This window comes from Tympanuchus pallidicinctus, unplaced genomic scaffold (genome assembly GCF_026119805.1).
Source record: "Tympanuchus pallidicinctus isolate F22 unplaced genomic scaffold, pur_lepc_1.0 scaffold16, whole genome shotgun sequence".
Lineage (NCBI taxonomy): Eukaryota > Metazoa > Chordata > Aves > Galliformes > Phasianidae > Tympanuchus > Tympanuchus pallidicinctus.
In genome coordinates, this window is record NW_026294679.1 from 28,535,387 (window position 1) to 28,556,632 (window position 21,246).

A 21,246-nucleotide genomic window follows, 5' to 3' on the forward strand; every position below is an offset into this window, starting at 1 on the left:
GCAAAATAAGTCTAAAATCCTTTACTTTTCCTAGCTGCCACCAAGATTATTCCATTATCATACACACATTTGATAGCGCTTTAATTGCTTCTATTTCTTCCTAAGCATCTACTTACCAGACACTGAGACGCCTACTTACTAGATAACGAGAAAGCCTTTATTCCCAGTAACAACTCTAGTGCAGAAGAGTAATCTTTTCTACAAAGGGCAGTAACACAGAATATTAACTCCTTTGATTCTTTTTCTTGATTAACATTTTTCATGTGTCAGACAGTGAGAATGCAAACAAAATACATTCTAATTTGACTCTCCTGGACTTTTCCCACTTACTTAATGAAGTTTAATTCATTTATTCTTGATTTGTAAGACTTGAATTAAATAAGAAAATATTTTCCCCTTTATTTTAAATAAATGAATAATCTCAAACTCAGTTTAGAATTCTAGTCCTTAAAAAAAATTATTTAAAGCATATATTATTTGGGATACTTCTCCTGCTTTGGAGTCAAACAGTTGATCATTAGGAAACACACTGCCATAAAGTGACACAAAGAAAGTCATACTTTAAAGCAATGTAGCAAATACATAGCGACAAAAAAAAAAGTTAATTCACAGAATCACAGAATTGTAGGGGTTGGAAGGGACCTCCAGAGATCATCGAGTCCAACCCCCCTGCCAAAGCAGGTTCCCTACAGCAGGTCGCACAGGTAGGCATCCAGGCAGGTCTTGAACATCTCCAGAGAAGGGGACTCCACAACCTCCCTAGGCGGCCTGTTCCAGTGCTCCATGGATATTCATATGTTAAAAAGACGTACTTTCTGTACTTATTCATTCACACACACAGAAAATCGCTTTCTTTTTATACTGGCATCTATAGAAACAGACTTACATTTATATAATGTACATTGATAATAGTTGGGGGTAAATAGAACAACAGACTCTATAGTTACTATAGTTTTAAAATACATAGTTCAGACCACAGTCAAAACACCCAAAACTCAGAAGTGTTCTGTACTAGCTCTTTGATCCCAATTCCACCTCCTGTAATTTGCAATGGAGGAAGGGGAGAATTTCAGCAATCCCTTTCCAGAGTCTTGACATCCTACTCTGCAGAGTTGTTGTTTTTTTTCTATTTTTCCCCCAAATATAGCTTCTTCTCTACATACCTTGTTAATAAGTTCTCCAATCATGCCATTCCAGGAGCCATTCTGAAGCTGGTGTCCATATTTCCCATCAGGAGCTTGATATATCTCATATTTGAAGCCCAGATTCTTGGCCAGTGCATCCAGGACATCAATGGAAAATCCTTTGTAACGTTTTGGTTGCCCAAGTATGTTCTCTGCCACCATCACAAAAGGTTCTTCCTGAGAACAAAACACTGTCTCAGCTGATACTCGAAACAATTTTTTCAGTTTACGTTTTTAGCAAAATCATTTTATTCTGAGTTAATTCTGGACAACTTAGCACAGATTTCAGAACATCCTGAGGAAAAATCTGTAGGCTGGGTGGGACACTCACAGGCATCCCTGCCAGACACCATTGCTTCAGGAGCTGTCCCATCCACGGTCCTCGATTTTACACAGTTCACGAGAAGAGGCAGAGACCCCAGAAGATCTTAACTTCCTCCTGGCATCTGCAGGATGAATTGCTCTCTGGAATACCTGTCTCTTCACTGGCTAATGTTTCAACTAACTGCCTAGAAAACAGGTATTAAGCATATGAGTCTTAGGAACATTACAGCTCTCCAACTCAGATCATATCAGATTTAGAAAGTAATCTTTGATAGACAATGAGTAATCTTTTATCCAGGAGTAAGTAAAGCAGATGCTAAAATTGTTGGTTTTTTAAATATTTAAAATTTTGAAATAGGAAGATCTTTCAGAGGTGCTGTTTGCTGGCATATTTTATATTGAAGTATATTTTGAGACCAAGGAATGCAGCAGTTTTTTGTACACTTTCTGTCAGAAATGGGAATCTGCTCTCCTGAGAGGCAATGCTGAGGCTGTTGGCTGTATTCCTCTGCAGTTGTCTGCATTTGTGGTGTGGTACTGACAACCTCCTCTGCATGTTATACCATAACCTTGCCTATCAACTAACTGTGGAAAGAAAGCTGGAGTGATTTCTTTAATGATCTCGCACATTACTTCCTATTTGTACCATGATTAAAAAGAAGAAAAACAAAATCACAAAGATATCACATTCTTCAATCTGGGAACTACAATATTTTAGACAGGAATGCATTCTTGTCTTGATTTGTCCATAATTTAGCATTCAACTAATAGGAGCTCTGCTATCACTCGGTATCAGTATACCACTCAGCATACCACTCTTTTCAAAGACAGTTTATCCACAAGAAGTTATGAATTTGATGGAAGAAACACTTAAATTTTATAGCCTGCAGTGCACAAAAGCCAAGATCAGATTATTGTAATTGGCCCACCTGATCTTAAAAATCCATTAAATGCTGGAAACTGCATATCTGAAGTGCAGCCCTGAGTACTCAGGTCTTGTGGTAGTTCTGTGTGCAGTATGAACTTGAATGCAGAAAAACAGCATAAGCAAACAAGCCAATACTGTACATCTCTGACAGTGCATAGATTCACATAAAATAACATAAGGCCATCATCTATGCTCCTTGCTTATGTAACTGATCATCCAAAAATACAAAATTGAAAATGATAGGGAAAAATACTGAAGGAATTGCCCAGAATACTCAGTCACAACCTTTTTATTTTGAGCATTTTGTTTCCTGAACTCAAATAGGATCATACCAAGACAGTCACCACTTTGAGTGTCAGTCCTTGTAAATCACTTCCCAGACGTCGTTCTTGCAGGCTACCATTCAGTCCTTTTTCAGAGTCCCACGTTGCCAACTAGAAGAAGAAAGTGCAGTGAGTCTGAAACACTGGTAGGCAGAAATCCTTCAGCACTTACATAAACATTTAACAGCTGCTTGATTGAATCCAGAACTAACATACAGGATAAGAGAAGTGAGTTTTTTAAGTGCAGAATCAGAATTGGTGAGATTTAGAGAACAGAAACTAATCTTTTGTGTGAATGTATTTTCATTAATGTCTGTAATAAAATTGCTTTATTATCTAGAGTACTTGTCATATTACTTCATCTAGATTACTATGATATGACTTTTCCCTCCACAGTAAGTTTATATTGCCTGACAGTCCTTAGGATTATCTCTACAGTCTCAATATCCCATACTCCTCTCTCACATCAGATCTTCCCCTACTTTTTAAATCATTTTCTAGAGTTCATCAAAGACCAACCTCTTTTCCTGCTGCATGATGTTCTTGTTCACTGGTGGTTATAAAATCTTGACACAGATTCTGTGGAGGCAAAATGCCTTCTATTTCGGGTTGTCTTCAAATTCTATATTAAGTTCTATTTTATCTCTTCTTGCCCTACTTCTACCTCATCAGTAAAACAATGACAGCCTCTCAAGTTCCCAAGCTCCCATCATCAAATATTTGATAACCTCTGTAGGTACTATGTGCATTTGCTATATGCAAGACATGTATTTTCATGATACCTCCATAGAACATGACACGTCAATATTTTATTTTTCAATTAAATTTATCACCTCAAAATCAATTTTAGTGCTTTTTCTGGAAAGAGGTTCAACAGAAAAGTCAATCTTAAGTGACCCTTGCATTATTCAACTGAATACGTTCTTCAGTGGCAGCAGAAATCAGACACTCCTTTTAACTCGAAAAAGAATCCATAGTACTCTTAAATCCAGCTGTACTCTTAAACACCAATACTGCGTTCACATAGGAGGCAGTGCTGTTAGCTGAAGGCATGCCCTGTAGATATTTAACTTAGTCCAAGATATGTGAAATGTGCCTTCTTCCTGCCAGAAGCTAATTTTCATGTAGCAAGTCAAAATCTACTTGGAAAGAACTTATTTTGCTGAAATTGCCTATGGCTAGATGTCCTACACGATTTATTTCTATGACTTTAGTCATATCCTAAAGCCTCAAAAGTCAAACCAACAAATACACTGTGACAGGAGAGATCTGTATAGTTTTCTTTTTGTTTTGTTGCACTGAAGTGATAAACAGGGATGTAGAAAAGAACAGGACAATCAGTGATGACTCAGCTGTCATGTCTACCACAGAGGTAGATTTATTATTATTTATTATACAATTACTCTATAGTCTCTAAATCTTCCAGTTGAGACGCAGGTAAGAAAAGAACTAAAGTTATACCTCCTTTTACCCAGCTGACTTGAGGGATAGAAGAGGAAAATAAATGACTAATCATAAGCTTCCTAATGACACGCCCGAAAGCTGAGTTATCTCAGATTGAAACCCCTCCCTGTGATGTAAGTTTGGAGTTATAATGAATACTCCGCAATATGGGTAGATACTTATAGCCATTGTATATCTTAAATTCAAATTCAGATGCTTGCTCTGAAATATGGCCTCACGTGTTTCTTAGCTTTTTCTATTGCTACACAAAATTAACCAATTTGCCAGCTGCAAAGAATCAGTATGGTTCAACAAATACCAATCTAAGTGCATGTGGTAAACATATTCTCTCAAATCATTAAAGAACGTTGAACTATCTAAGCTTTCTTGGACTGTTCTATACAATAATGGTGAAGACACAGAGAAAGTTTCAGCAAAAATGGCTTACGCAATCTATAGACAATCACTACTTATTCAAGAATGGAAAGTAAAATAAATTGATTACTTCAGCACAGGTGGACTGACATCAATTTCTTCTGTTGTTCCTTTCCCCTTCATAAACTATATTTGACTTCGTATTAGGCAAACTATTTGAATACCCTATATTTTGCATTTTGTATTAAAATAAGAATTCTTAAAAGGAAATGGAAACACACTATTGCAAGACTCTAAGTCTTTTTCTTTCATTCGAAACCAAAGTTTTCTCTTTTTATGCAGTAGAGATAGGTGCAAGGAAGAGAAGCATATTTCACAGTGTATCAGCACAGAACTCCATGGTGTTCTGTACAGAAAAACAATTTTTCCAGTCTCTAAAAGGCAAATGATGCAGATAAATTTGATAGATGGAACATGAGGAAATCCTTTTCCATTAGAGATTTTTCCCCTTAATATCTTTGTGCTTCAGAACATTTCACTTACTTAGAAGTGTGCCAATTTGTGCTTCCACTTATTGCAGACAGAATTTTATTTATGGCACCGATGCATTTACAGATATGTATACCAATTTGTGGCAGCTGACCTATCAAGATCAGTGCCTGAGAAACTAATTTCCAGCACTGTTAAACACGATGAGTACTGCCATTATTTGTTAAGACCATTGGAGTTTCACTCTTAGTAGAAATATGCACCACGTTCCTACCAGGACCTGGAACCAAAGGTCATAGAACATCAGCTGGTAGGAGTTGCACAACTTTAAGATCTGATTATCACAAACTACCTGCAAAGTCAGCACTTCCAGGATGTAATTCAAAAATTAGTGGTGTCTGGAAAGTACATTTAATGGCACTCTGAGTGTTCTGGTTTTGTTTTGTTCTTTGACTCTCAAGTTACTGGGTTTTAAGAGTTTAGGATTTGAAAGCAACTACTTCAGTAAAGCTTTTCAATTTAAACCTATCTAACTTCTCTTTCTGAAAGAGCCATATTGCTCTTAGAACTGCAATCTTACAGTTCTAACCATACATTAGAAGGTCAATCACCCTCTAAAGACAAACCAGAAGAAATAAAGGTGAATTTCAGTCAAAAGTGTAATTTCTTGGAAAATTCTGACTCAAGACAAGATTCTGATCTTTATCAATATTTACTGCGTTTTCAACAAAAACAAATAGAGAAATTCCAAATTTTAACATTATGTTCAAGCCACCAAAACCATAACCAAAACCATATATATAGGTCCAAACACGCTTCCTCAACACCAAAGTGAAATAACTGCATGGCCAGAAAACCTGGGAATATAAAATGATAAAGGATGTCATCCATGTGTCTCATGAACCTGGGGGATTTTTTCCTGAAAAGTACTGACACCTGTCAGGACCTTCAAAGAAGACCTGACATAAATATAATTTCAGGTTTCCTGAGTTTCCACTGATAAATTATAAGCCAATTTCTACAGCAGAGTTTCATGACACTGTTAATGATGCAGCACCTGGCTGCCCAACCCTTACTTGAGCTTAGTTCCCCAGGGGAAATCATACTGAGATGGCATGGTAAACTTACACCAGACAACATCAGAAACAACTGCACAGAAGCGTGAAGACCCTCATCAGCATAATGAGGCAGACAATCCATTTGCTCAAATAAAGCAAAGTTGCATGCACTTAACACAGATTTGCAAGATTTACTACCTCCTTTGATCGTAATCAATTAGATTGAGAGCCTGTGTGCTTCCTCATTTAGGAGATGAAACTGATGAAAAACTATATGATTTGTCACACAGGTAGGTGTTTGTCTGAAAAATGTGTATTTTCATGCTGCACCATAATTACATACTCCTTGAAAAGTAACTTGAATTTAGTTTTCCTAACTCTGCTGTGAGTGCTCAAACCACTGGACTATGGGAAATTTGTCTAATGCCCAAATAAGCGGAGATGTCATTTATCCTAAACTGGTAGGAAATATAGCTGAAAACTTGCATTAGCATAAAAAGTGAATATTTAATGTTTATCTCACAATAGCGCAGAAGACCATTTACATTGTATAAGTTTATGATGAAGTAGTTGCTGTTTATAAATGCATAAATACTGCATGTCACTGCTAGCTACCTCCATTTTAAGTATGACATCCTAGACGCTTCCTCTACTTTTCAAGGAAAATGTGACTCCCAAAAGAAGTATAAAAAAATTCTTTTAAGCACATTTACAGTAGTGTTTGAGAGGGCATCAAACCAGAGCCTGCCTCTTTTACCTTCACAAAAAACTGAAAACTTCTGTCTGGTGACTTTGGAGCTAAAGGTACACCATCCAAACAAATTAGACTTGGGAATCCCTGCCTTGAAACCTCAAGAACTTCTAACAGAGAGAAATGGAAGAGAGAGAACAAGGCAGTCCGTTCTCATGCCCTGAGATAGTGACACCTTTATCAACCCAAATTATACTGTCTATATGAAAGCCATTGTGGCTATGAAATTAAATAAATTAATTAGTGCCTCTCACAACATGACAATGCTTTTAGATTAATGTTGAACTGAAATGGATTTCAAGTCACTGGCAACATTTTCTTAAACTTCAACATAATTTAAATCAAATATGTTGTCCTTGTACCATATTCATATATTTGGCACATTGGAACTTCTGACTAAGAACTTACAAAAATATATTTAATGTTATAAAAGCAGACTTCAAATAAAGACAACAATTGAAATAATAAAAAAATACCAAATCAATACAAACAATTAAAGTTTACAGGCAAATAAAATAAGGCAGTGGCCTAATAAATTAACTGAATAAATTGGACACTCCTATGTTGCAATTCTACTGGAAGAAAAAGAACTCAATTTAAAAAGTAAGTAGAACAAATATTTACATTTTATCCAAGGAATCTTTTTAAATGCACTGTATCTGTAATCTAGAGATTTGCTGTCATTCAGTATCATTCACAGCAAGATACTAATAGGATTTATACAACAAACTTTCTAAGGATCAGACAGGACTTCCTGGAACATCTTTTCCTTCTCCATGACTGGAGTAGCCTTGCAAAAATTTTTCATGTGAAATACGGAATCATAACTAAGAAAAATTAAACATCTTTTTGAACTGTGTATTTGTATAATCTGTAATTACATAAAATAGGATTAGGAAAATATAAAGGTATTGACACTCTTACAAGCAAATTTGATACAACACTTTTCTATAACGGCTACATATTATAAAGAATATTCAAAAACCTCTATTCTGAAGCACAAGCATTATTAACTATAAGAACGTGGACAAGAACAGCAATCAAACTGATTCAAGGTAGTATTCTGTGTTCTAGCATAACCCTATCTTTGCAGTGTAATAACTGCAAGTCACCAAGGTGTAGATATTTATTCTATTCTATTTTGATATTCTGCATTTGTTTATACTAAAGACACAGCCTGCTTCTAAACATATTGTGGAATTGTTAGAATGCATGTACATTAGATAGGAAAATAATCAGTTTGTGACAAATTCTGTAATCACACAAAATGTCTTATTGTGAAGTCTGGAAGTAGTAGATTTGGTCATCGAGGTATCATTGCACATTAGAAACCGTAAGTATCTAAACTGAGAAACAAGGAAGTTAAACAACTCTCTGAAATTGCATGTACTACTACAAGATTTAATTATTTACGTTTTTTAAAATGTAGATATAAATAATATGTACTTCAAAATGTTGACGCATGTTAAGGCTCTTGAAAAATTACTTAATTTGCTGACATTTCCAAAGATCCAATAGACATTTCTGTATCTCTGGAAAACTAATATCTAAGCCAAATATTTGAGTTTAATTCTAAGATAACATCCATAATCAAAAACTTGCATCACAGGTGTACAAGGATATATTGACTGAAAGCCCTTGGGATATGCTGAGAATATCTGCACACTCACAGCCATAAAGCCACGGAGAATTCCAAAACATACCAAAATTATGAAGCAGAGGATTGCGAACCAAGACTTAAGCAATACAGAAAATCTCAGTCTTTTGGATGAAATTTTTATCACACCCTTTTTAACACTCAGAACAATCAATTTGTCATTGTAGGGCCACAGAAGGATTGTAGCTGCATAGTAAAAGTTCAGAGCATGGCAGGGAGATCATGGAAAGCTACTTTCTCTCATTCCCAATACTTCAGCAAACAGGACCATCCTGAGACAGTAAGCCCTCTACAGAAAAAAATAGAGGATTAGCAAAGGGCTGACCATCCCATTGAAGGACCCTGGCTTTCTCTGTGGAACTCTGAAGCATAGTGATATGCGTTGCTGCTTTAATAGGCCTTTAAGCATCCGAGGTCTTCTGGAAGAACACAGCTTATTCTAGTTTCAGTGTTTTGTACGTGTAGTGTGCTATATAAATTAAAATAAAACATCTCTAGAGAATAATAGGAAGATGAGCATTCGGCAGTAATATCTTATGATGAACACAGCATTCTGGAAAAATTTGTTTGCTTTTTTGAAAGCAAAAATAATAGGTAACAGAAATGAAAATGTGACAAACTTGTAAGTGGATTTCAGTTCTGTTTCATATAGAGTCTTGCTAAAACTCAGCTAAGAAAATTGTAATTCATTCCCTGAAACAAGAACAGTATCACATGATTTATAAATTAGCTTCTAAGTAGCAACAAAGAACGATATATGAAGATGATTAGAAATGTTTTGAGGTAGCTTAGCATAAGTCGGTATTAATAATTTGTTTATCTTATATCTTTATTAATGATCTGGAACAAGAAATAGCAAACTGCTAAAACCAAATTTTCTAAAATGCAAATAGTATCTCAAAACTGGAAAACACCGTAAATATGTCAGACTAGAAGTAAAAATAAATGGGAGCAGAACAAATCTAGAAACAAAACAGCGCTATCCATTTTGCTTTGACTTGAAGTAAACATCATTTAAAAAGAAAGAAATGTGAAGCAGAGATTCATCTATTGAAAAAATGGCAATTGATGTTAAAAAAATTCTGCAGGGTGAAAGTGAGCTGCAAATGGATGACAAGCTTGTAGTTGCACAGTGGCAAAAGTGTGATTTGGGACTCCACGCGTCTCGTGGCATATGCTGCACAGAGAGCAGTCACAACATAGCTGAGAGAAACATGCAATCTTAATAGAGCATTGAGCATCTGTCCAAACAGAATTTAGGCATGCTGGAAGAAAAGGAAGAAGGGGATAACTACTGGAGTGGACGGTCAGCATAAGAAGCGTAAAAGAAGCAACTGCAAATATCTAAGCTAATGATGACTAGTTGGAAAAATTAGAAGCAACACTGCATATAAGACAACAGAACTACTGCTGTTGTGTTCAAATAAACCACAGAAGCTCTTTCATGTGAAATCCGATCCAGTTCCTGGAATCATTCTTTCATTCTTGATGTAGACTGCAAAAAGAGAAACGGACAAAAAAATACCCACACAAGCTCTGCCCTTTCAACAAAATAATTTTTCATGGGAAGCCTTTGGTGCATCATGGATATGAGTAAGCACATGTACGAAAAAAATCAAAGAGCAGCCTGATAGCCTGGTGGTTGCTGAATTCACCAGAGATATCTGAATCAAGTCCACATTGCATAGAATTCTGAACCTGAATTCTGAGAATTCAGATCCCAGCCAACAGTTATGAGGACATACTTAAGTGTAGAGCCAGTTGATTTGTATCCAATAGTACAAGATTTAGCCTGGGATCACATCAATTTATCAGCACTCAGGTGAGTGGATTGATCACCATCTTAAATACTAGCATGGCCAGATCTTTATTATTCACAAAGGCATTCGTTCATGCTTTTTGAGGAGTGGCGTAATCCCTAAATTTTTGAAAGTCTCAAATATTTTCATACCCAGTAAAAAAAATCATTCACTGCTACTGGAACGATGAAGCAGATAGGGAGCAATTATGCAAAAAAGTGCATAGGAGCTATTTGAGGCCCCAGCCTTACAATTACTTACAGATGTACTTTAGCTTAGCAAATGTACATAATACAAAAGAAGCCTAAGAGTTTCTCTTATATAAAGTAAATTGAGCATAAACTAGAACAGAAAACAAAGAAAGCTCAAGAACACTGAAGGAGGGATTTGAATAGGAAAGAGCAGTTGACTTGAACTGACACGTGTAAGGAAACAGACATATGAGTGCTTCTGAGCGAAATGTCTGGGAGCAAGATGACACATGAAGGCTGCCCTTGCAGCAGCATAATGCCCTTCAAACCACGTAAGGGAACAGGTTCACAATTAAGAGAGAAGAGATGCGTTAACTGAATCACCACCTACATGGATTGTCCCATGGCTTTCTTATTTAAGATTTAAGAGAACACAAATCTCCAATTGTGTGAACAAAATACACTCCAGTAAGAAGCTGCATAATAACAAGCTGACAATTCTAAAGTAATTCAAAGGGCTTAAACCAAATGAGAAGAAAATTACATTAAAAACACAAATTAGAATCAGAAACACATTTTTTTCACATGCAATATCAAATACAGCATTAAATCGCTATTAAACAGAGAACAGTTAGAGTATAGAATAAGGAGTCTATGTCATTTACAGTAAGTGATGCTTAAGAGATAGGGAAAACCAAGAGGGAAAGACTACAACACCTAACCTAGAACTGGGAAGGTATTTTAGGAACACCAAAGACTACACAGTCAGAGGCTTTGGTAGAGGCATTTCAGCATTAATATTCTTAATTCTCTAGAAGCTTGAGTGAAAGTATTTATTCAGCTCTTGCTCTACAAATTCAGCTATGCATTGCAATCAACAACTTTGACCTTACCTGGCATAACTCAGCAGTACCTTGTTGCACTATTTTTATGGTTCTTCATACCAGAGAATATAAAATATTCGGAAGTGAAAGGCAGTGGTTCCCTTTATATTTTTATGAGCCATAGCTCAGTTTAGTTTAATGAAATGGCCACATTATTAAAAGCCAACTACTTTATACCTAACAGAGCTCTATTACATAAATGAAGATTAGGCTCATAATGCCTTACGCTACTGATATTAAGGAAACTAAGATGTAAACGTATTTGTTTATACAGTAGCTATTTGCAGAACAGTGAGTGAGGAGTTTCATGCAGAACTGAAGTAGTAGTTGTCTGTAAATCTACAGCTTTTATTGACCCAGTAAAAGGCTTCTCATAATCCCTTGGAATGGTTCAGAATCACATACTTTATATTTTATATTCCCTGTACATCAAAATTAATGTTATGGTAAAAGATAAATTATTAATATTATCTTTCTGCCAAAATCAGATCTTGCTCCATTAATAGGCAGAATGAGACATTTTTGAGCCAGGAAGTCACTGAAAGAGCAATGATACCAATTCAGCATTGGTCCTCTTCCCATGTTCTGACAGCTAGTGAGCATATTTGATCATTTATGTAACACAGAGAAACATCTACATTCTTCTGCACCAAATCTGAACAGAATGGTACAGGACAGCAGACCTGCAGAAGTGGAAAAAAGGAGCTGATAGACAATAAGAAGATAAATCTAACTTCACGGTTTGCATTATATAGAACTATAAATAAACCATCTTCAACTCTGGTAGAGGGAATTACTTCAATTAATAGTAGTTGAAGGAACAGTGACAACATGGTGATGATAGTAAATAGAAGAAATGAGTAGGGGGACACTGCAGCAACACAGGTATTGGAAAAGACATAGCATTAAATGAAGCAATCATAACAGTGATGATAACAATAAGAATATTATCCTTTGATAGCACCTGTCCAGAGTGCCAGCAAGTACCATTCTGTCCCCAAATGTCTGCATTTCATTTCCCATGCACAAAATCAAAATGCAGGGAAAGATATGTTGAAAATGAACAGGAACTATTTTCTTCTAGGATCCTACTGCTTTTCTCCTGCAAAGCATGCAGATAACCTCCACCCCTGTTCATCTGCACTCTTCCTGCTCCTCTGGGTTTCTGGATATAACAGTAGTCAATAACATAGCGATGTTGTTGTTGAATCAGATGGTAGCACTGTTATAGCACAAGATGTGTGTAGCATCACAATTTTTTTAAGGGTTTAATAAACTAATTGTGAGTGCCTAAGATACTGCTGAATCAGGCGCTTCCCAGAGGCGCTGCTAATTACCAATTGATATCAACAACCATGCCTCTAAAATTAACGTTGGTAAGTAATCATAAAAGTTAGACTAATAGATGTTTAAAGGCCACAACAGATGTTAAAAGTGACTTGCTTAACAGCAGGATCATCTTGCCACTTGCTTGACTATTTGAAAGACAAACCAATCACCTCATCTTCCTCTTGCAGTTTAAAAAACAAACAAAACTGCTGTCAAATGAGAGACGGTGAGTGCTGGAGTCCAAGGATACTCTAAACACTGTTGTCAAATGTTAAATGCTGAAAGAAACGTCAGGGTGTTCAAGAGTAGCTGGTTTTGGACAAACCAGAACCAATTCCTTATGCTATTACTAATTACTTGTGGACTCTTTTCAAAGCCTCCAAATGATTTTTGGTTGGAGGTTACCAGCTTTTGAGAGCAGAACTACCCTCATCTATGCAACAGTGACCACAGTAGACTGTTTCATAAACAAACAAAAAAATACACAGCAAATTTGGATGTAACAGAACAATTTGTGTTGATTTATATATGTTCTCCTGTTCTCTGCAGTGTAATATCCAGCCTTAGTGATTCACTGAAATTTTTACTGGCCAGGGAGAGCAAGAGATGATGCATTTGCTGGCAAACCATCAGAGCTTGATATCATTTGCAGTCGTTCTACATGTGAGCTCCACATTTATGCATTTAATTGATACACTACAGTTGGGAATGTCAAAATATCTGCTGTTTTTGCAGTTTATTGTTGGGTTTTTGGATAGTATCTGAGTAGAGTGCTTTTGAATTCGACTACGCCTTTAAAGGACACCTACATTTGGGCAGTTTGAACAGTCAAACTTTTCATAGCCTTTTGTCAAACGATAAAGAGATCATGGTATGATTCTACCAGCTACAGAAGCTTGGCCATCATGAATTCACTTTCTGATTCTGGTTGATGGTTCTGAGTCATCTCAGGATGAAAGAAAAATTCAGCCCATTTTTTATATGACCTGGTGAGCTGGCTTGTCAACTGTGTATTAAAAAATGCTCCTTTCTTTAACTCCAAGTGCTTTTCAAAAGCTCTACAACTTCAGGAATATTTTTGCTTGAAAAATTATTTTTAACAAAAATTTTCAATTAAAAATTTGAGATTCACCAACATTTTCCGTTAAATTTGTATACATTTCTTATATCATTTTACTACCCATGCTATTATCTAACCACACAATGAAATTTTGGTGGCAGCTCTGAGATCATAAAGGACAGTGTTCTAGAAGAAATTTATCCTATTCATATTTTCATTTAAAAGGCGTGGATTTATAAACATAATTTACACAACAAATTTTAAATTCTTGACACAGAGAAGTCAAAATCACAGATGGATTTTCAAAAAAAAAAAAAGAAAGAAAGAAAGAAAGAAAGAAAGAAAGCATTTAAAAAGCAATGTTCTATGACATTTTTTTCTACTTCTCTGGAGATACAGTTAAACACTGTAAGTGCTAAAGTTTCCCTGGCAAACAGTTTAAGTGAATTTTGACCTGCTCTGGTTATAGGTAGCACAATCTAGACCACTATCCATAGAGTACTGAAAATTCCTGTATTAAACTAAAGAGTTAGGTTTTTAATGGATCTTCCTTTATTTTGATCTTTTCTACATGTCTCTCTTTCCTTGCTCCTCACAGAACATGATACAGAATGGCTTTCACAATTCACAGGCATTTACCTCCTAAAAAACAAAGACATTAACTACAGAAAAAGATGTAACTTCATGCTTGGTAACAAGAAACAGAAGAAAAAAAAAAAAAAAAGATAGCCTTAAGTAATGTATGAATTTTCTTTTCTATTATTATGTACTTTTAATGGTTTTCATTAACATCAAGCTCTACTCAGAATGCTTTCAAAAACGTTATCTTCCATTGGTTTTGTTACATATATAAAGCAGGTTTTGTGAAGCAAAGGAAATCAACTCAGTCACAAAGAAAATGAACAAACAATATACAAACACTGCATCCACAGATAGCATAATTTATAAAATCTATACAGCACTTGCTAAGTACTCACAAGGTCTGTAACAACACTCAGCTGATATTTGATTACTCTCCAAAAAGAATCTATGGTATCGCTGGAAAATATTTTTCTAATGTTAGTACTCACAAATATTTTGCTCACAAAGCTTTTGTTGTCCTTTATTTTTCCCCACTTCAAAATGCTTGGAAGACTTTTTAGCTGGAAGTCCAGAACTTCTGAGCAATTTTATGCAACAACAGACTGTGCACATAAGATACGTAAGAAAGATTATAGTAATATATACCTTTCCTCAGCTCCACTAGGTAACACATACCCAAAAAACTTCATCTCTAGAAAGAATGTGATTATTACAATCAAATAGTCAAAGGTAAGAAATAAGAGTATGTAAGAAAGCCAGCCTGTACTATCTGTAGTGCTTAAAGACTTGCCTTTCAGATTTCCTATCATAGCTTAAAAAAAATAACAAACACACCTATCTCTAAGAAGATTTATTAGGAAAGCTCTACATTGTGTTCACAAGGACTCAATAATTTTATGCAACTACTCCAAAGCTTATTTAATATTACACTCGATGCTTTGATTTATGATGTCGCAAATTGTTGAGAAAAACATTTTGATTGGTCAAAACTAATTGAAAGAAGAAACTATTTATGCTTTACCCTCATCCTCATTGAAAGCTGCAGGCAGCAGCAGCCCCAACTCTCTGTGCCAGCTGGACTCTGCCCTGGCCTAAAGGCCACACTGCCCAAGGCTGCCCATAGGGACAAGGCAGCAACACTCTGGGAACATCCCCAGGCCAGGTGCAAGCTGACCACTGTAGATGATCTCTTCCCACAGTGCAAATGGCTCCTTGCCACTGTGAGGCAAGGATCTTTGCAGCAACAAGCAGCAGGATGCTGGTATGCAGCACTGGGGGTGAAATGTGCAAAGCTATGAAATACGGATGCAGAAATATGATAAAGAGCTACTGCAAATGTATTTGAAGGGGAAAAAACTACATGCATTACATTTGTTAAAACCCTTCCTTACTGCTTTAACCTGATATTCTTTTCGTTGCTATGGTGATTGTTATCCAGTCATTTATACATTTAAGGAAAATATCAGTATTCTCTCTCATGAAATTCTAAGTGTGAGAAATCCTTCCTTAATGCAATATAAAGACTATTACCTCAACAGACCTATCAGACATTCATTTTCCTAAGGTCTTCTGAGTCCATTTAAACTTCTCTCTTCCACACATTCTGCAGCAATGAACTTCAAACCATAAGTACACAGTGTATGAAAATGTACCTTCACATTCATTGTAAGCTGTCTGTCTGTTCATTTTATTAAGCATCCTCTAGATTCTACTAAGAGAAAAAAATGAATACTTGTTCCCATTTTCTCTTTTCATCTCTTCATTTCATAAACACCTAGCCACGCTCCCATTCTTAATCTATTTCCTGAGATAAGGAGCTACAGCCTCATACAGAGGCAGCTCACAGTCACTTTTTCTTCCTCTGTTCTTCCAGATAACTTTTACATAGGAGTATGGGGGGAACACACACAAAAAAAACAAACCTAACAATAAAGGGTGGCCAAAATCATCCCATAAAAATTGGAAAACCAGTGTTGTGATGCAGAAATCTTAACTCTAAAATGAACTGAAAAGAGCTGCCTCAAAAACCTGCTTTTTCTTTAACCTGCATTTCATTACTAAAATGCAGACACAGCTGAACAAGGCAAGAGGAGAGCAAATGTCACTTGCCAATAGAAACTGAATGTATTTAGATAAGATATACTTAGAAAATTGAAAATAAATTCTTACTACTATATCCACAATAAAATGCAGAATTATGTAATGCTCCTCGGGAAAAGAAGCTTTAGAAGAAAGAGGTGATAAAACACTCCATTGAATTAGTTGGGAACTCTCCCTAAAGCCTTTTCCTTGACTAAGCAAAAGGTATTGTACACAACGCTGAAAGCTATGAGCTAACAATGACCTCCTTCCTTTCATTTGGCTCAGTGTAAAATAGTTTGCTGGTATTTGGACATTGGCATTTCCTCGTAAAACTAAGGGTAATTGGCAGCAGTTGCTGAATTTCCAGCATCTCTGTCGTTTGCTTTTCTGTCTGCATAAAGCACATCATGCTTCTACATACATTCCACCAACATGGATTTTTTTGTAACTCACAGAATTCCCTTGCAGAACCCTGAATTTCTAAAGGCTATGGAACTTGCTCACAAATCAGATGAAAAAGAAACAAAATTAACAGTGTGTTAATAATTATCAGCTGTTGTCCACATCTCCATGGCACAACATTCCCAGCTGCTTTGGAACAGGCTTAGGACAAGCACTAATGGTAGGGCCTTTCAAGGCCCTACAATCTTCTGGCTGTCCATCAACTTAGTGGCTCATTATACTTGAGTGGAAATTTGCCTGCTATGGAGCTAGAAGGGGCTGCATTGAGCAGCTAAAACACTACTAGCTGAAAGATTTCAAAATGCAGCAACTACTGGGGCTGATGTATGAATATCAGGTGACAAATCCCAACACCATATCCACCCAGATGATGCTAATACAATGCTGCTGAATAGCGTTCCCAAGGTCATAGTTAGCTGACAACCTGTGCTCACATGAGCATACAAAATGGACACTGTCAAGGATGGAGAAGAAACTCTGACAGCTGAGGTCCTTCCAGAACTGACAGCTCAGACCATGACAGACACGTCTGTTCACTGCTCAGAGGCACAAGGAAGACTCCTGTACTGAGGGCTGTCAGGCTGGTACCTGCAAAAACACTCAGTCTTGGAGTGCAGGAAGGGAAAAAGATTTCAATGTTTCTCATCCAAAACATGCTGAAAAACCTGGCTGCCCAGCTGGACTGAGTACCCAGGTCACAGGCACAGCATCCCCGATGTGACAAGTCTCTTCTGGTCCTTCAAAAGGGAGATTCTGATTACATACAGCTCTGCCAGCAGAGGACTTCACCTTCACCCTGCACAGTATCACAGGCATCCAAGTCTTAACTGAATAAACTATGACCTCCTTTAAAAATATATCCCTCTCTATATTCACCTAGGGTTGTTATAAACAACACCTTTTCATCTCCCCTTAAGGAAACATGCAGTTAGCATTATGCACATGTATCATACATGTCTACATACGACACATGCAGATGTGTATTTGTATGTAATGAAGTGTGTGCAGTTTCCACTAGTAAGAATGCTGCTAAAACACAGCTAAGTTTAAATTGCCTTCCAGCACTAAATATCACTGTCGTGCTGGAGGCCAACATACCAAATTTGTGTTTTGTTTTGTTTTTAATCTTCATATTCTCAATTCATTTTCACAGAGTTTTAAACAAGCTAACTGCTTTTCCCTTGAGAAATTTCACTGCATTTTATTTCTACCAAATTCTCCAGGGCTTGAATTGGTACCACATTACCTAGGGGAAAGAATACTGGACCTCTCAACAAGTAGAATTTTGCTGTTAGTATGAATAAATCTGATCGCAGTAACTTTCACCAGGACTTCAGTTTTCACTGGATTGGCAACATTGTAGAGGCTGCATGTATGCATAGAAACTCTCAAAAAGCACTAGGCTTATTTCCATAATGGGCTGCATATGAATATGTCACAAACTTTTGGTTAAGGAGTCTCACAAAGCTAAAAGATGAGCAATCGCATCAGACAGTGCCAGTCACCTGCACATCACTGCTGTCCTGATAAGCAGCCAACCACATCAACACACATTTCTTCATAGACATGTCACCTAGTGGATGCTGTGAAAACTGCTGACCTTACAATTCATGCCGGATTTCTCATTCAATATTCTTCAATAAAACAAACTGATATTCTTCCCATCTATGGCAGGTATGGTTTAGGATCTGAAAACATATCAATGATGATGCAAATTACTAAAGAAAGCTGCATATTAATGTGCTTCAGGTGAATATTTATATCACACTGTGAAGCAAAATAACCAAACACAGAGTAATTAACATTTCTTTTTAAACACCTTCCTTGTAAATACCACACTCCTGCAAAGGTGACCTGGAAAACAGAATGTTCTGCAGTGGAGGAAAACAGAAGACAACTGTCTCATGTTTTTTATTTAAATAGCTTCACTAGTTCTACTGAAGAACAATTCTCAACTGCAGTATTTCAGGATAGTGAAGAAGGGGAGAGTGAAAATGCAGGTATGTTCTGGCACCAACCCCTACATATACTGGAATTTATTCAGTGTAACTCAGTTGTTTGTAGCTACTACTAGAAAGACTAACCAGACTCATACTGTTGGCATATTTCCTAGATAACATAAAGACATTTGTATATACAAAGAGACAAAAGAAGTAAGGGAAAAGAAGACACATTATATTGGACTAGCTTTCCTAGTCTTCATGAATGTCTATTTTTAACTTTTTCCATTGAAACGTAAAGCTAAATTGACCCCTGCTGTGAGTGCAAACCTGGTAATCTCTGCAGAACCGCACTCATTCCACTGCTTCTGACCTATGATCCCAAACATCTTTATTGCTTTTTATAGAATATCCTGTGCTCCAATACGAACCACAGGTGCATATACCTCTCATTACCACCACTCGTACTTCATTACTCCTGATGCCCACATTCCAGATCTTGTTAGCTTTCTCCCTAGATATTTGCCCTGAAACAACATAAGCACAAATGCACTACAAACTTCAGCTTGGGCTCACTGTACCGTGTCATTCCGGCTATGGAACAATTTTCCCAACTTGCATCTTGTTCTTGTTTTCATTATTATACTCATTTTGTTTATGTATGTCTCACACAGCTTTTGTGTTCCCCTGTAAAAGGTTCTCACCAAGCACCTTAATGACAATTTAAATTTGATTGAGCCTGCCAGCTCTGTATCTTCTAATTAATGTTATTTCTACAATTAGCCCAAATCCAACATGGAGTTGGATGAGGAGAGAATCCTGAAACGGTAAAGTAAGAGCCTTAGGTTTTTATGGGGGAAAACACAACAAGGATTGATAATACTGAAAGAGCAACTTGCAACCACTTGATTAATGCTGGCTTTACCTTCTACCCCCCATATAAATACATATCCATATAAATACATTAACGATACTGCAAGCTCTAAGGAGTCTTGACAGAATCTATAAAACGGTGAGGGAAAAGTTAGGTTGTTCCATTATGCTGATCATATCAAAAAGCAAAGTGTGCCAGGCAGAAACCACCCCACACAGCCCTAAACCTTTAATTAACTAAGCCTGATATTAAGTTGTACTCAATTTCAACATGCCTAATTTGCCACTGTGCTCCCAGAGCTGGTCCATATGCTTGTGAGGCACTTTTTCAAACTCTCTTTTGGGCACACTATGACTATCATACATTGTGCTTGTTTTATAATTAAATTTGGCATAATTACTTTACAGAGTGATCAGTGACAGTCTATTGTTCAGGAAGAATTAATCCTCTGAGCCTTCTAACATCATTTTAGTTCCCAGTTCTAAATGAGATATCAAAGAATGCAATTTATAATAACCAAGATCCCAAATGCACTCTTTACTACAGCTTCCCTTCTTATAGTTGTTCAGTAGTGAAGTGCTCCTGAATTAGAACGCTCCCAGAGTAATGAGTTACCTGTGCTGCACAGGACCTCTTGTATGGCAACAGAAACCCAGCAAAAATACTTCACCATATCCACTATTGGTGCCTTTTCCTTCTATTACTCCTCTGAAAATACAGCTGCTGTAGAACCAAATCTACCATGTAGGTAACACCTTTCCTCTACAAGATTGTTCACCTCTCAAGAAACAATCCATGAAATATCATGCTAATTTAGGTAAGTTTTCAATGAGGATTGGGTTGAATGAGGATTAGAGTTGAGCAAAAACTGGAACTACTCTTGAAGGAGAAATATAGGTTGATTTTCCCCTGAAATGAGATGTGGAGCTGAGAAATCTAAGTTGGACAGCATCAAAACACTAGACAGCATCAATTCAAACAAAATATCCTGACGAAGTGTTATTCTCAGAAAAATCCTTTGCAAATCTCACCTATTCCAGTATTAAAACACATTTTCCTATTGTTTTCTATTCATTGCAATCCTAGTCCTTAATTACTTCCTATGGATCAGTAGCTAAAGTACATTATAAGGTAAAGCACATTATGAGCTAAAGCACAACAAAATAAATTTCTGCAAAGCCCTGCAGTCCCTCAGGATTGCATGAGAAAACGTGACCTATAATGGAAGACAGTTCATTATTAAAACAGTTCAAAACTGCGTTCTTTCTGCTTTTTTTTTTAATTATTTTTTTTCCATTACAATAATTGCTTTCCTCATCAAATATCTCCATTGGAAATGCATTCCAATGAAAATCTGCCAACCGGCTACAACAACAGTTGATTTTTTTTATTGGTATGATTTTTCTAAATAGTGCATTAAAAGTTTTTGTTCAGTATCCATGATTTATTTGGCTCCCTGAGGTATCAAAGCTTAGTCCTTTTAAACAACAGCAAGGTTCATTTGTACAACT

General features: G+C 36.5%; 1 protein-coding gene across 3 annotated transcripts in view; it reads right to left on the bottom strand.

Annotated features, from left to right (window-relative positions):
- The window catches only part of GRID1 (glutamate ionotropic receptor delta type subunit 1), a 511,185-nt gene that overhangs the window by 49,241 nt on the left and 440,698 nt on the right, over positions 1 to 21,246 (bottom strand). For all 3 annotated transcript variants that reach the window (XM_052677974.1, XM_052677976.1, XM_052677975.1), the window contains exons 9-10: positions 2,769 to 2,870; positions 1,164 to 1,361 (exon numbers count right to left, since the gene is read on the bottom strand). In XM_052677974.1, coding sequence (XP_052533934.1) covers positions 1,164 to 1,361; positions 2,769 to 2,870 — 300 coding nt within the window. The remainder of the gene's footprint in view (positions 1 to 1,163; positions 1,362 to 2,768; positions 2,871 to 21,246) is intronic.